Below are 16,452 nucleotides of genomic sequence, written 5' to 3'. Positions count from 1 at the left end.
CTTGGTTTACACTGTGTGAAGGTATCTGCATTATGGCAGCATATTTTCCTGCATTGGTTCTTCTCTGACTAGAGCAGAATTTCCTTTGCGAGGATATGGGTTGATGAAGAGTTTTGATTTGGAGTCAGAACAAATTATAAAGTGATAGGAACAGTTTGTCTTGATGTAGGTAGCAGGCAGGGACCAACTTCGGAGGCAGCCCTACCCTGGGAGTGGTGCTCCTGCATATGAGAGTCCCAGAGAACACTGACCCGGTGTGGTAAGGGTTACGAGTGAAGACGGACTCTATGGCGGAGAAGGTGGGCTTGGGTATGGTGGAGATGGCAGAAGAGGCTCTTTAGGAGGGGTGATGTTTCCTTGGTGGAGGTAATACCACCCTGCACTCCATGTTAGTGGCGGCCTGGCAGTAGGAATAAAATGCCTTTGGGTGTTGTGAGCGACTAATAGCCTATAAAATGATTAAGAGTGAGCTGAGGTCTCGGAACCAGTTAGGGCATCCGCCAAAAGCGACACGCATTCCTGGGGGAACTGTGAAAACTAGGCAACAGTAATTGTCTTGACCCTTATCGGCAAGACAGAACAACTAATGGAATGCGTGTGGAAAAGGAGGACATTGCATTGTTGGGACTGAGTGAAACCAGCTGGAAAGGAAAGAGACAGAAGAGATTGAGGGAGGGTTTCCAGTAGTTTTGGAGTGGAGATGCAAACTGCAATAATGAAGTACAGAAGACCTGGTACAGTACATAGAGAAGGTCTACCAGGTAAATGACGGAATCGTGAAAATCATACTTGGCTTGCACACTGGAGTGCAAGATATTTTCACCTCTGAAATGTGTAAATGTTTCATAACTGTTACAGTCTAAATCTTTCTTGTTGAAAAAAAAGAAATGTAATATGCCGCCCTCTCCCTGCCTCCACGAGCAAAGAAACAAGACGAAATGGGGCACAGTACATTAAGGAAATCTTCTCCCTTCCATGTAGGGTCAACTTTCCTCCCTCGGTCCATCCATAGTCGCTTGTGAGTAGTCTTTTGTTTTACCGCTTCCTCAATCCATGATAGCATGAGTTCTCTGCTCAATATACCGCATTGCAGTTATACATGATCTGTCACACACACAGTGGCATGTACGGACCGATCTTCTGCTTCCTGCATGATGGACGACATGCTGCAGATTCTCATATTCTTTTCAATAGAATTCTGCCTCCTTTATTTACCAATCGGTCAGTTTCTGTAGTCTGTAAGATGTGATCATACCATCTGTTTAGTACAGTCTAGGATGGTTAATGCCCAGCTGACCGTGCACGTTTCCATAGGTCTATTGCTCCGTACCCCTGTTGATCTTTCCCTTGCAGGTCTCTTAGTCTGACCAAAGTATGTCTTCACTTGCAGCTCTGGATTTAGACAGAAGTTGAAAGGACACATGTGCCCCGTGTTTGCACAGTTGCAAACTGTACAACATCAGAGTTCCACTTCTTGTTATGTCTTTGTAGGGGCGCAGCAGCAGCAACAGCAACAGACGCAACAACAGCAGCAACAACCAGGGCAGACGAACCCTCCTGCCGAGAGCATGGAGGTGGACGGCAGCATCGAGATCCCTCCCAGCAAGGCGACTGTCCTGCGTGGTCACGAGTCTGAAGTCTTCATTTGTGCTTGGAACCCCACCACTGACCTGCTGGCCTCTGGGTGAGTGCACACTAATAGGATTCTGATTACAAAACTCAACTTGAGAAAATATTCCTCCATCTTTTTACAATTTTCCAGCCTACCTCCATGCTAGGAAATATTTCCGGCAGGCTAAGATGTTCAGAAGAACCATAGTGGATAGGCACACCTCCTGGAAACTGTCCTCTAACTCAAGGGCGGAATATCTTCAAGGGAATGGCTGTCTGTGAGTTGTTGGGATCTGGAGTGAGTCTTAATTCTAATTAATCCTAAAGGTGTTTGATTGTTCTTGAGAAACCACTCATGGCGGGGAGCATTATCTTGCTGAAATGCACAGTGATCATCTGTGAACTCGTCATCATGCAGCTGGTCTTTAACATGCTCTACAGCATTTCGTGATAAATAGTGGCACCTCTGCTGTCATGTATCCAGGTATCCAAACTGTCCCCGGGCCAGGTGTGACGTTAAGCTTTTTATTGTACCCCATAGTGCAGCACAATTGAGTGGCACTGCAGATGTTGTGCCATAGTGCGAGGACTACCCGGCTGTAGTTTTCACTTCTAGTCTAGTTATGGTCCTGACTATGTGAACTATTAACTCCCTTAAACCACAGCACTGAACGTCAAGATCTCGGTAGCAGTGGCAGTGTACAAATATAGTTTTGTTTTGTCTTTTTGCTGACAAATTACATGAAGTTTACCATTTGCACCTCTTGTGTTGCAGTTCAGGAGACAGTACAGCCCGCATCTGGGACATGAGCGATAATTCTTCCTCCCCAAGTCAGCTGGTACTACGTCACTGTATCCAGAAAGGGGGCACCGAGGTGCCCAGTAACAAAGACGTCACCTCGCTGGACTGGAACGTGAGTGGCTTTCTCCCTTGTTGTGTACTGATGTTTTTAGCATCGAGAAACTTGTTGTAACGTGATCTACTTTCAGTGTGATGGATCGCTGCTGGCCACGGGCTCTTACGACGGCTACGCTCGGATCTGGACCACGGACGGGCGGCTGGCCAGCACCCTGGGACAGCATAAAGGACCCATTTTTGCTCTCAAATGGAACAAGAAAGGGAACTACATCCTGAGTGCTGGTGTTGACAAGGTGAGTTTTGTTGTTAACCCACTCACGGAGCTCGAGGTGTTACATTTCTGCTTGCAGTTTGGCTAAGGTTATGGCAATGAGGCTGTTCTTTGTTCGTCTGCCTTTCAGTTCATTACGGTTTGGGGAAGTGAGACTCTGCTTGAAAGTGTTTTAGATAGTAGACCAGAAGCAAGTGACGAGGTGCATGTGATAATAATAGTTCAAGTGACAGCGAAAATGTGAATGTGACTGGGTAAAGAGTGCAGCTGTTTGTTAATTAAACCTTTTCATTACTAAATAAACATGTGCTCTGAACCTTCGACTTACCATTTAAATTCTGATGCAAATTAGGTTCATACATGGCCATATATAAATATTAATATCTCCGCAACTGTGAAACCAGTACATAAATTCTCAGAATTAAACAGACCCCCACTGCGGTTCCAGTCTAGAATTCTACAGTCTCATTAAGGCAACCTGGGTTTGATTGTTGGCACGGAGAGTAGTTTAGAAATACAAGGAATCTTGGAACTGCGTTAACCCTGCATCGTGAAGTAAGGAGCTGTTGCGAGTAGTAGCATCTAATATAGAACTAAAACTGCAGTTGCTGTCATCTTCAGGTCATGAGCCGGGCAGCAGCCGCCTTGTTCTCCGAAGGCCAACGCAGTACAAAAAAACTATTTCAATGAAATTTGCTACATTACAACAAAAAAACATACTGTAGGAAATAAACTCGCCTAGTAACGCTTGTCTGTCTCATCACACGCGCTTTGCCAGAAGTCATCACCGAAAAATTGATCTAGAACATTTTAGCCGTAAGTTCAGTGTGTTAAAAAGTAGGACTTACCCCAGGAATTCCCGTAAATTGCACTTTTCTAGGACTTGTGTAATGGACACCACTTCCACTTTCTGTTTTTGTTATGGTGCTTGGGAACATTTAGAGTTGCAATATTTATGTCTGCTTCATCCACTAACTTCGCTAAGCACTACGTTCACTAGAAGAACTTTAAAATATATCATAATCTTCATCACAGTTGCTCTCTAGTAACATATCCACAACACAACAGCTGCTGTTCAGCAATAAGATACTTCCTTATAATATAAAGAAGCATTTTAATGCCATCTGTTGAATTAATAATGAATTACTTCAGTGTTTCGTCAATAACACTGGGCAGTGCATTCCTCCGTCGATTCGACGGTTAGGTAAGCCGAGGGGTTAATGTCATATGAACCCTCTCTTTTCAGTTGTTGTGAGTTAAACAACACTTGTCCAACCCCAGTTACTTGAACAGTAATGAGGATGAATGAAATCTTCTTTTGTTCTCTGCATTCTAATGTCACAGTATCAGAAATCCTGTATTCAGTGATACTCTGACGGGGCGAGTTGGCCATGTGGCATCCAGGAGATAGTGGGTTCGAACCACACTGTCGGCAGCCCTGAAGCTGGTTTTCCGTCGTTTCCCATTTTCGCACCGGGCGAATGCTGGGGCTATACCTTTCCCATTCCTTGTGTTGCTGAAATTCTTCGATGTGTTAGTGTGACGTTAAACCACTGTATGTTGAGTATTCAGCCCGAAGGCTGGTTTGATCCTCTGCAGCTCCGCCAACAGCTGTCATAAATAGCCTAGGTGTCACTGAAGAGGCGTACTAGGGAAATGAGGAGTGAGGTAGTTTCCCGTTGCTTTCCTCACCGAGCCAGCAGTTGCTATTACATATCAGTCTGCCAAGCCCACTGAAATGCATTAACCAACCCTATGAGTGATATTTTCATACCATTCATAACAGGGACTGGCTGCATAAGGAATGGTATTACTAGCATCGCTCATACCTCGGTCACTTTCATATTGTCGAAGCCAAGGATGAGACTGAGACAAGTCAATGAAAGTAACAAATTTGATATAGCCCATACCAGAAGACGTAGTGCACTGTAAGCACTACATCTCGCCAGCAAAGGCATGTTAAACCACTAGCAAAAGAAAAAGTAATACAGGTTTTGATTCCCATAGGGGACTTGAAATATTTGTCCTGAATGAGTAAATTCATAATTGCAACACATTTGGCCTGTTATTGGAAATTATAAATTTTTGAGCTAACTCATTCTTGGTTGCCAGCGTTTCACCGCAATGTGCCAATTTGGGCTCATGAGTTGGTAACTAGCAGTGCCAATGCACTGTGAGAGACTGCCGTCTTCAAATAGACGGGCTCTCTCCTCGTCAATCTCAGTTCTTCTACATCCGTCTCTTGTCAGCGCCTGATAAGCTTGTTTCTGCTTCCCAGCTTGTACACTCATTGAGGGGCCCTCTTCACAATCTTCATGTGGGAGTAGTGTAGGATAACAAGAAAGCCAGATAAATGCAGGAAAAGGAAAGAAAAGAGTACTTGTTTTGACGTTTCCTTGAGAATTGAATGTTTTAACCATGATGGCAGCAAGGACATGTTTGGTTCAGACAGTGTACCGGCTGAAACTGAAGAACTTGACACTTAACATTGGCTCACACGGTTGCCCGAGATTAAGAAGATCTTAGAACTACAGCAGTGTAGGCCTAAATAAGGAGAAGTTTTCAAGAATAGAGCAGACAGACTAACTTAATAGGTTTTATTTATTTTATGTTTTGAAAATGATTCTATTTTTTAAAAGCTTTTACTAAATGACATAGTAAGTGTAAGTGAACAGTTTAGACACGAAAGAGATATTTTAATGGTTTCAAGATTTGTGTACGATTTGTTTTGTTGATGACTGTCTTGTACAAATGTGTCAAGTCCAAGGAGTTTTGTTTGATGTTTTGCACCGCTGAGAAAGAGAGCAGTTGAGCTCTCGAAACATGTACGAGAGCTAATATAATAAAATGTGAAGTTTTGACAAGGTGGAAAAGCGTTTTGTAGAAATTGAAAGTTTCCTTCAGATACATACATTTTCCTGTTAGGATCCTCTGTGATTGTCATGTGCTCCTCATGTTTTACCACATGTTATTTGCAACAAGAGTTCAAGTTCCAAGTCATAATTCCTCACAAGTGTCTTGTTGCGTTGAATAACCTGAAAAAAGGCTCTATGCATTTGACTTGCACATTAATATGATTGGTTAACGGTCACTTTCACTCCAAACAACATTCATTACATGACTTGACAAGTCCATATAAGAAAAATTTATAAAAAGACATAAAATCAATTGGATGAAAATTTAATCGTTGAAGGACTCTCCAGTTCCACTGCTCAGTTTACACTCAGTTGGATAAGATCAGGTAGAGTAGGCTTCGGCCTTGCAGCTCTATATTTGGTGGACATTCTCTTGGACTAAGTCGAATGCTGGAACAGTTCCACCTTACCTTTCCCGCTAGTTCCTTTCCGGGTATGGAATGAAAACTTTAACACGGAGCAAAGTGGGCTTTGGCTCGAGATCGGCTTCTGCAGGCAGGAGGTCTGGTCCTGAGAATGGTTCTCCATTTTTCTGCACTAAGGCCCTCTGGGTACGGAATGGAAGCATGTTTGAAGTTCCAAGGCGGGGTTACAGACATTCCCCCTTACCTTGCTGCAGGAGACAGGAGCGATGGCCCTCTTGTGATGTATTCATTTGAATGTCTGATACAGTTACATAAGGTGGAGGGTGGCTGTTGTCGTACATGTTGGAGTTTGGAGGAATGCTGACAGCTTTCCTCTTCTAACCTTAGGACTGAAGGAGAACAATAAAACTTTGATTTCCACCTATTCAATACATTAAAAGCAATTATAGAACTAGGATCTCACCCTTATTTTATTGCTGAAGCCGGGAAGTAGATGTTATGTCTCATCTGTAATTAGAAGAGAAAACTGAAGAAGTTCAATCCTTTGAAATATAAAGGTATCCCTAGGCCTCGCAAACCTAATAGCGTTGAGATCGAACGAGAACGAGTTCACCATGGGAGGCACAAGCTCTTACGACACAGGAGAGCAACCTTTTGTTTTTCTGTTTTCATGCTTATCCATATCTCTTGTAATTGTGTTTGTACCTTCCTACTTCTGACATCATTTGTCACTTGTTCATTCTTTCCCATTTTCCAGTACTTAAATATTTGAAATTGTGGGTCAAACCATGTGACACTCCACTCCAAGAGGTGAATTCTGAAGACAGATACAGGAACTTGTTGAATACTGACAAATGTCGTTCCCTTTCAGACGACCATCATCTGGGACGCAGCATCCGGCCAGTGCACACAACAGTTCTCGTTTCATTCGGCCCCGGCCCTGGACGTGGACTGGCAGACCAACCAGAGCTTCGCCTCATGCAGCACCGACCAGTGTATCCACGTCTGCAAGCTCAGCGTAGACAAACCCATCAAGTCTTTCCAGGGACACACGGTGAGTGGAGTAGCAGAACATCACTTTGTTTAATAGTGTGCTTTTTACAGGTACGTTATATTTGTTGCTCGACTGAGTCTGTTTCTGTTCAGTCAACAAACAACATATAGAAAGTGTCGGATGTAAGAATAAGCAAGCATGCTGTAGCCAACCATTGCAAAAATTATTAAAACATAGTGTCCACATTCTGGAAAGTCGGGGAAATCTTCCGCAATGATGGATTTGAGGGGATGCTCTATTCTGTTGTAACCCAGCCTATTGTAGCATTGGAGTGAGGAATACAACCCGGATGAGGAAGATCTTGCCAATCTGCTACAGTCACGGACGAGAATGTAATTGAATTCTTTGTTCCAAATTAGGTTCACGAGAAAAAGTGGATATTGGTTATGCTACTCTACCAAAACAAATGTTTTGAAAATGAAAAAGTTACTTTTAGGAATGAGTTCAAAAATCTTTCGATCACCATGTTAGAAAAACTCAGAAAAGTCCTCACATTTAGCAAGGAGTCTCACTGCCCTATACAGTACCCTAAAATGATATTGCTTGGCAATGAAAAGGATTGATGTTGTCCTTGAAAACTTACACATCCATACAGGAATATGTGATAAAAGTGTTGAAAGTGGCAAACGAGGAAGCTCAGAACAATGCAGGAATCAACAAACAAATTAATCACCTCATTTCTGAAAGAACAGATGAGTATAATCTCTTAGGAAAATATGAGAGATATGAAGATCTCTGGTCTGTAATGAGTCCTATGGTAATGCATTTGTTGAGACAGGCTTTTCTGTCCATAAGCATTTACTAATCGAAAATCTTCTGTAAGACTCACTTGTGTCCCAGAGAATTATTTTTGATAGTGTGAAACATGTTGGTAGTTTAATGAATGTTATAACCAATAGAAGCATGCTGACTTCAATTCAAGCTTCAAGAAAAAGGTATCATTCATACCTGGAATATAAAAAAGAAAAGCAACCGAAAGAGGAAAGGAAGAAAATATAGAAAAGGAAAATTGAATTAAAATTGAAAGATTTGGAGGAAAAAACAGAAAAAGTTGAAAACTGAAAGAGGAAAGCAGGATTTTGAAATTGAAAGGAAGAAAGTACTTTTAGAAAATATAAAACGAAAACTGTAATCTTTGCGATAATTGCAAACTTCATTTCTATCTTTTCTGACTGATTTGTATCCAAATTTGAAAACTGTTTTGAATATAGACCTAGACTAATTGGAATTCATTATATTCATCTACATTTCAAACGTAAGTTAATTGCTTTTGATCTCAGGAGTGGTTTAAATCCAAATGAAATAGTATTAGATTGTTGTGGTCAAAAATTGTATTTTCATATTTGAATTACTCTATTAATAAGTTAGTTGTAACTTTGTTTCTTGGAAATGATAAGATAAAGGTATATGTTATGTGTTACCATTAAAATATATGCTTATATGTAAAGTGCCATCAGTGTAATTGTTTTTCCGTAAATAATTGGAAAAAAGAAAAGGAAGTTGAGAGAGCATAAGGCCAGCTATGGGGATGGTGGAGGCTGGAATTTCCTTTTTTATTCCTTGTAAAATATCTGCGAATTAACATGTCACTTAATTTTTGTGAGTCAGGGAAATTTTTCTTAGAAGGTCAGGGAAAGTCAGGGAAACTTGAGAAAACATTTCTGTGGACACTAGGTTTAAAAATTTGCCTTGGTCCGATTAATTCACATGGAATTATGGCAAGCAAATAAGTTAAAATCCCTTGGCTGGCCCTAACAACCTGTAGTCTGTTCTGAATGATTGCTCTAGTCATCATCACGATAAATGTCTGTTTCAGAACGAGGTGAATGCCATCAAATGGGATCCGCAAGGGAACTTGCTGGCCTCGTGCTCAGACGATATGACGCTCAAGATCTGGTCAATGAAGCAGGACACGTGTGTTCATGACCTACAGGCTCACAGCAAGGAGATCTACACAATCAAGTGGAGCCCCACTGGCCCCGGCACTTCCAATCCCAACATGAACCTCATCCTCGCCAGGTGTGTTCAGTGGAGGTGTGTTACAGAACTCCTTTCTGTGGCATTATCTTGAGTGATTTAATAAACCGTTAACTGTCGTAGCGCTTCTTTCGACTCGACGGTGCGGCTGTGGGACGTGGAGCGAGGTGTCTGTATCCACACGCTGACAAAACACACAGAGCCAGTCTACAGTGTAGCTTTCTCCCCTGACGGCAAGTTCCTGGCATCCGGGAGCTTCGACAAGTGTGTCCACATCTGGTCCACGCAGGTGAGTTGTCTCCCTACTGTCTCTTGAAGTGGCGGTAAATTCTAAATAAATGCAATTCACAGCATAACAGTTTATAAAGGTAGATATAAAAATAAATTGATTAGGTATTTCAGAAACCTAGTACTCCCAAAATCCCCAGAACTATCAAAGGGGCCAAACAGGATTCTTCAGATTAGCAGCTCTGAAGCAAAATAGTGTTGTACGGAAGAGTACTTTTTTTTTTTTTTTTCCCCCTTCCACACTCAAGGTGAAATGTTATTGTCCAAAGGTAGAAGATTGGCACTAAGTTATACATGCCGACAGGTCAGTATGGGAAGAGCCTCGGGAGGGTCTCTCCTCGCTTCTCAGCACCCAACAAGCTCGTTTCTGCTTCCCAGCTTTACCAACACATCTTGACAGATGTTCAGTCTTGATACGGGAAACAGGATAAAAAGACACAGACTAGAGAACACAGGAGAAACATAAAAGAAGAAATGGAAAGCCGCAAACAGATGGAAATCAAGTCATATATAAACATTTTTATTTCAGTTAATGACTCAGCATTTGAAATGATTTTCCATTTACTTAGGAAATGAATAAATTCTCATTGCTAATCCTTAACGTCTTAAGGGGGAAAGTACATCTTTGCATTTACTTAAAAGTCTCCCTACAGCGGCACCTAGTGTATAATTTGAAGGAAATCGTTGGAATGTCATTGAAAGCACTGTACCTCGTCCAGAACTAAAAAAGTTATCTTTTTCATAATTTTTTTTTTTTTCTGCTTCTGTGCGGTGTTATCAATTACCAGAATGTAACAATTACAATTTTATTTTAAGAAGTAAAAGTTGCTGAGAAACAAGTAATTCTGATAAAAACAAATATTCACTAGAAAATTGTCCAACATAAAAAGTATTTACGCGAATAATAGCCGCATCTTTTGTTAAGCAAATTGAGGCACGAAATTGGGGTGCGGGTTTTAATTGAGTCAATGTTGGCATATTTTTTCAAAATCAGCCGTCCTAAAGTTAGGGTGCGGGGATTATTCGCATTAGTCTGCATAGACTAGACCAGGGATGGCGAACCTATGCCAGTGACACGCGAACACGATTTCGGTGGCACACCCCATGTACATATTACCGTATTTTATGTACGTCTTGTACTATAGACTATACATATCTCGTGTATCGTAATGTCATAGTGTTTCAGGTTTAAGCAATAAATACTGAAAACCTAAATTCTACTTCCATTCGGACGTGTATTATGGCAACACTGCAACACTGATAAGTCCGGAAGCCAAGGGAAATAAACGTCAGACGCAGCGGACGAGCCATTCTCTGATCTACATCGGTCGACTAGTGAAGCTTGGCATATGTGTGGTTGCCAGCATCACGTAATTATTCTTCGTGAGTAACTGTTTATTGTTTTCAATTTTGTAAGACAAATAGTTGCCAAGAGAATATCCCAATTTCGAGATTGGGAGAAACTATCGTACTTTATTTCAAAACCTCATATCACACAAATGAGTGATGTTAGGCCTAATGTCAATTTTTGGAGTGGTTAGATATTGAAAATTTAGAAATGGAGTTGACTAAATTTCGAGAAAGCATTGCATGGGTAAACAAATTCGTACACCTTGGTAAAGCAATGGTGAAAATCGAGTGTGCTGTTGATGGTGAATATTCTCTCAGAAACCGGAAAACATAATATTTGAACAGTGGAACAGCCTACCACAAATGTTTTCGGCTATGAAGACATTTGCTAGTTATCTTGTTTGGGTCAGCATACGCCTGCAAGCAGCTGTTTTCTACAATGAACGTTGTGAAGTAAACAGTTGGAAATCGTTTTACTTCAGATCTAAGTGCTTCTCGTATCTTATTGAAGACAAGAAGTGAACATAACATAAATGACATGGCTACTAAGTATTTTTGCGCTACTGGCAAAATTCGACCACCAAACATGCAATAAAATGTATTATTTTACAATGTATACAACAAATGTATACATGTGTAATAACATATTTTGAAACACAATTTTGAATTAGGGATGGAAGTCGGTGGTGATGGTGGTTGTGCGGGGGGGGGGGGGGGGGGGGGGGGGCGGAGAGGTGGCCATTACAAACGAAAATAACAAGTGGCACAGTAGACAGTTAAGAATAATAAACCCGACCTCAAATGGCACACTAGTTGGAAAAGGTTCACCATCCCTGGACTAGACTGTTCAAATAAAATATTGATTAGGTGACTGAATGACATAACTTACTGTGTTTTCGTATTAGAGGTTCTCCAGAAATAATTTTAAAATTAAAAAATCTTTGTAGATAAAATAGTGTAAAATACAGTGCATGCTTCAGTGTAATATCCCCCCTCCCAAGCTCCAAGACCTTGTCTTTATTAGACTGGAATGCACATTGTTATTGTTTGAGTCATCAGTCCATAGACTAGTTTGATTCAACCTTCCATGCCACCCTATCCTGTGCTTACCTGTTCATTCCTACATAAGGCCTGCATCCTACATCTGTTGTAATCTGCTTGTCATATTCATACCTTAGTCTATCCCTACCATTCTTACTGCCTACATTTCCTTCAAAAACCAACTGAACAAGTCTTGGGTGTCTGAATACGTCTCCTATCATTCTATCTGCTCTCGTTAAATTTAGCCAAATCGATCTCCTCTCACCAATTCAAATCAGTATCCCTTCATTCATGATTCGATCTATCCATCTCACCTTCAGCTTTCTTCTGTAACACCACATTTCAAAAGCTTCTATTCTCTTTCTTTCTGAGCTAGTTATCGTCCATGTTTCACTTCCATACAATGCCACGCTCCAGGCGAAAGTCTTCATAAACATCTTTCTAATTCCTATATCAATGTTTGAAGTGAGCAAATTTCTTTTCGTAAGAAAGGCCTTCCTTGCTTGTGCTATACCATTTTACATTTATGGATTGAATAAGTGGAACAAAAACTTTTCCAATAAAAAGGAAAACAGAATAAACACGAAGTTTATAAATTGTAATAACTATATTGTTGTAGGCGTAGCTTGCCTGCCTCTCACCCGGAGGCCCCAGCCAAGTCAGGGTTTTTTACTGGATCTGAGGGCTGGTTCGAGGTCCAATCAGCCTACGTGATTAGTATTGAGGAGCTATCTGACGGTGAGATAGCAGCCCCGGTCTAGGAAGCCAAGAATAACGGCCGAGAGGATTCATCATACGGACCACACGACACCTCGTAATCTGCAGGCCTTCGGGCTGAGCAACAGTCGCTTTGTAGGCCAAGGCCCTTCATTGCTGTAGATGCCATACACTTTGTCAGGTTTTTTCTTTCCACGCAGTAATAGCTACTGTATCATGAACATTTGTTTACAAACATGGTTGTCAAATAGTTTTGTATTGCCACCAGCAATTTACCTTTTCTTATACTTGTAATATTTGCTTGTTCAATTATTAAGATATCAACATTTTCTTCTGCAGTAGTTTTCTTACGTTCACTTGTGAAAACCATTGCATGTGAAAATATTTAAATGCAATTTTTTGACCCGTGACTGTGTACATCTGTCCTTTACAAGTTGTAAATGCCTTATTGTTTTGTATTCTCCTGTTCTCTGAATCAAGTTCTTTATCTCTTTAGTTAATGTTAACAGAGGCAGATTTTTTGGTCATAAATATGTCTTAGAACTGGGGTTTATCAGAAACTTCCTATAACGAAAATACCGTATTTCCCGGCATAATTGTCGCATCCTTTATTTTCAATACAAAAATCGGACTTTAAACATTTAATTGCATAATCGTCGCACGTCCAAATTTTGTTCACCAATCTGGTTAAAAGGTAAATGGAACTGCAATGTACGAAGTGTGTTCAAAAAAAGACCGAACTTTGTAAATTGCGCGCAAACCGCAACATTGAGCGAGTTGTGACCGTAGCGGCGCCTAGCGGCAACTTCTGACAACAGACCGCTGCTTTCCGCATTCCATTGCCTGCATTATCAGTTGAGTTAGAGCCTCTGAAGTGATTGCGTGTGTCACATGTTCGTCGAATTCTATAATGAAACGGCTTGAGGAACAACGCGTGTGCGTGAAGTTCTGCTTCAAAGCTGGGAAAACATTTGTGGAAACATTTGAAATGTTGAAGCTAGCATACGGGGAGGAATGCATGAGTCGTACACAATGCTACGAGTGGTTTAAACGTTTCAAAGACGGTAGAATGTCTGTCACTGGAGACCCTAGGCCTGGGCGACCTTCCACATCAACAGACGACCGCCATGTCGAGAGAGTTCGTGAAGTGATTCGTGGAAATCGTCGTTTGACAGTCCGAGAGGTTGCTGATCAGGTGTGCATCAGCGTAGGATCATGTCATGCAATTTTAACCGAAAAATTTCAGATGCGGCGCGTCAGTGCTAAATTTGTCCCTCGTTTGCTGACTGACGATCAAAAAGAGAACCGAGTCAGCATCAGTCAGGAAATGCTTGCTAACGCAGATGCTGATGACAACTTCCTGAAGAACATCATCACTGGAGATGAGACGTGGGTGTACGGTTACGATGTCGAAACCAAAAGGCAATCATCACAGTGGGTGGGGAAAGGTTCTCCTCGACCGAAAAAAGCACGAATGAGTCATTCAAACATCAAGGTGATGCTGATTGTGTTTTTTGATTGGAAAGGCATTGTCCATCACGAGTTTGTACCCCGAGGCCAGACAGTGAACAAAGAACTGTACCAGAATGTTTTAACGCATTTGAGAGATGCTGTGCGCAGGAAGAGGCCTGAACTGTGGGAAAACAAATCCTGGATGTTGCACCATGACAATGCGCCAGCACATGCCTCTCTCTCGGTCCGCAGTTATCTGGCAAAACACCAAATTCCTGTTGTGCCCCATCCGCCCTATTCTCCCGACTTGGCTCCAGCAGACTTTTTCTTATTCCCCAAATTGAAAACCACCTTGAAAGGACATCGTTTCCAAGACATTGAAGAGATCAAGGAGAATGCGACGAGGCAACTTCGCGCTATCAAAGAAAGTGCATTCCAGGAAGCATTCCAAAAGTGGAAGAAACGTTGGCAACACGCTGTTGATAGTGCAGGGGACTATTTTGAAGGGGGCAGTCTGTGAAATGATGTAAGCTACATAATAAAGTTTTTCTAGCCACAGTTCGGTCTTTTTTTGAACACACCTCGTAAGTTGCACATGAATTTGCATTTTCAGTACGTGTATGGTTTACGGGCAATTTGGCAACACAGTCACATTTGCGAGATGTTGCCCAACGTATAAATAATACCGGTATATGTACGACGCATGGCTTACCGGTAGGCTATCGGCAGTTTGACAACTTGTTCGCAAGACAGTGTACAATTTATTCACCACCTACATATTATGAGTTCTTATTTGAAATACGTAAGGCTGTAAGTTATCGCTTATCGGCAATGTTGCCAGGAAATACCGGTACCAACACACACTTGTCTTCTAGTAGACAGGTTTTCAGGTTGGAAAAACGTTCGCTGAATTGTTGCGAAATCACATGTCACGATGTCACAGAGGTTAGAAATTCAACATGGCGCGCGTCGGACGATGTCACAGCTAGCTAAGCGATGCTGCCAACTTAGGAGTTAGTTTCAAGACCAGGCTAGTGAAAAGATTATTGGTCTGGCTTGGTTAGGGGCAGGGGCAACAAAGGCCTCTACCATCCCACACACATCACAAGGTACGACGCGATTAATAATCCTGTGACTAATTAAAATGTATCCGGCGCACGCCGTAACTATTTTAAACCGTGCGATTTTCTCATTTTCAACGAAACTGGCATGCTCACACTATACATAACTGTATCGAAATATTGCGATCATGATATACATGATGAAAATAAAAAGCATGACTTATAGGCCGTTTCGTTTCACTCTTCCTTACATCTTGTAGTAATTGGAAAACCTTCAAGGTCAGTTCTCTTATTGAAAATGAATGATATACGTGAATATTACGGCAATAACCTTTATTTTGGTAAAGATTCCATGGACCCTTCACGAACGATAGGTTAGAGATCCCACATGGCGCGGCTCGGCGAATAATTATGAATTTTGTTTTAGACTATTTTAATTATTTTGATGTATAAACGCGAGTATTACGTGCATCTTAAATTTGTATCAAATACAATTTAGATATAAATAAATTTTTTGAGTAATACAAATACTGGTATTAAGAATTCTTCGTATAATGGTCGCACCCTACTATTTTTTCGAAAATTTTGGTATAAAAAGTGCGACGATTATGCCGGAAAATACGGTAGTTCTGTGTGACAGGGTGTAACCTAGCAACAGTAGGGAATCTGCCACCTGGGCGACTGCCCTAAATGCAGATCAGTAGTGATTGATAGTGACAGTATCTTAACAGTATGTCATGGCCGTCCATCAGTACTTCACATCACAGCCTGCACGGTTGCTAGGTAACATCATGTCCCACATTTTATTGAAAGTCATATTTTTCACAAGGAGGAGTTTAATAACATGTTTGGTTTGCAGCTGTGATAGAAATGTTTTGTGGTTTCAGAGCGGACAGTTGGTCCACAGCTACAAAGGAACCGGTGGCATCTTCGAGGTATGCTGGAACTCTCGTGGTGACAAAGTGGGCGCTAGTGCTTCTGACGGAAGTGTAGGTATCACCGTACTTCTGTGTAAACTGACTTGAATGTCATGCAGCTGGTACTTAGTGTTGTGTGCTCTCTGTTGCAGGTGTTCGTGTTAGACTTGCGCAAGCTGTGAGCTCTTTTCTTCCTCTTCTTCTTCTTCAAGGTGTTAGGTTCTTATAGACGTGATATTTTATAATAAAAGATATGCTTCTAAGTACCAGTGTTATTGTTCCAAGTCCTGCATGGTTTCCTCTGATATGGTATTTAGAAAAAGGAAAGCACAATAACAGAATATGCGTGGGTAAGAAACAACTTAATTAACCTTTAGAACGCCACACGACTACATTGTTGCTTGAACAGCTCGCCTTACTATCTACATTTAGCACGATTATGAACATTTTTTTTCCATACAGTTAAGAACTTAGGTTCTAATTTTACTGCTACGTGGCTCATTTGTTAATTTGTTTCTAAATTTCATGTGTTTCTTTGGTCATGTGATGATTAGAAGTTACATAACAGTAATAG

General features: G+C 41.3%; 1 protein-coding gene across 1 annotated transcript in view; it reads left to right on the top strand.

Annotated features, from left to right (window-relative positions):
* The window catches only part of ebi (transducin beta like ebi), a 45,450-nt gene extending 29,309 nt beyond the window's left edge, over nt 1-16,141 (top strand). Inside the window, exons 4-11 of the mRNA XM_067158531.2 lie at nt 1,492-1,684; nt 2,387-2,525; nt 2,602-2,763; nt 6,893-7,075; nt 8,892-9,094; nt 9,176-9,341; nt 15,849-15,950; nt 16,031-16,141. Of these exons, the coding sequence (XP_067014632.1) occupies nt 1,492-1,684; nt 2,387-2,525; nt 2,602-2,763; nt 6,893-7,075; nt 8,892-9,094; nt 9,176-9,341; nt 15,849-15,950; nt 16,031-16,060 (1,178 nt within the window). The 3' untranslated portion in view covers nt 16,061-16,141. The remainder of the gene's footprint in view (nt 1-1,491; nt 1,685-2,386; nt 2,526-2,601; nt 2,764-6,892; nt 7,076-8,891; nt 9,095-9,175; nt 9,342-15,848; nt 15,951-16,030) is intronic.
* Nucleotides 16,142-16,452: the final 311 nt, after the last annotated feature.

Source organism: Anabrus simplex, chromosome 14 (genome assembly GCF_040414725.1).
Source record: "Anabrus simplex isolate iqAnaSimp1 chromosome 14, ASM4041472v1, whole genome shotgun sequence".
NCBI classification, from domain to species: Eukaryota; Metazoa; Arthropoda; class Insecta; order Orthoptera; family Tettigoniidae; genus Anabrus; species Anabrus simplex.
Note: the sequence above shows the minus strand (reverse complement) of the source record. Positions and strands in the feature narration are given on the sequence as shown.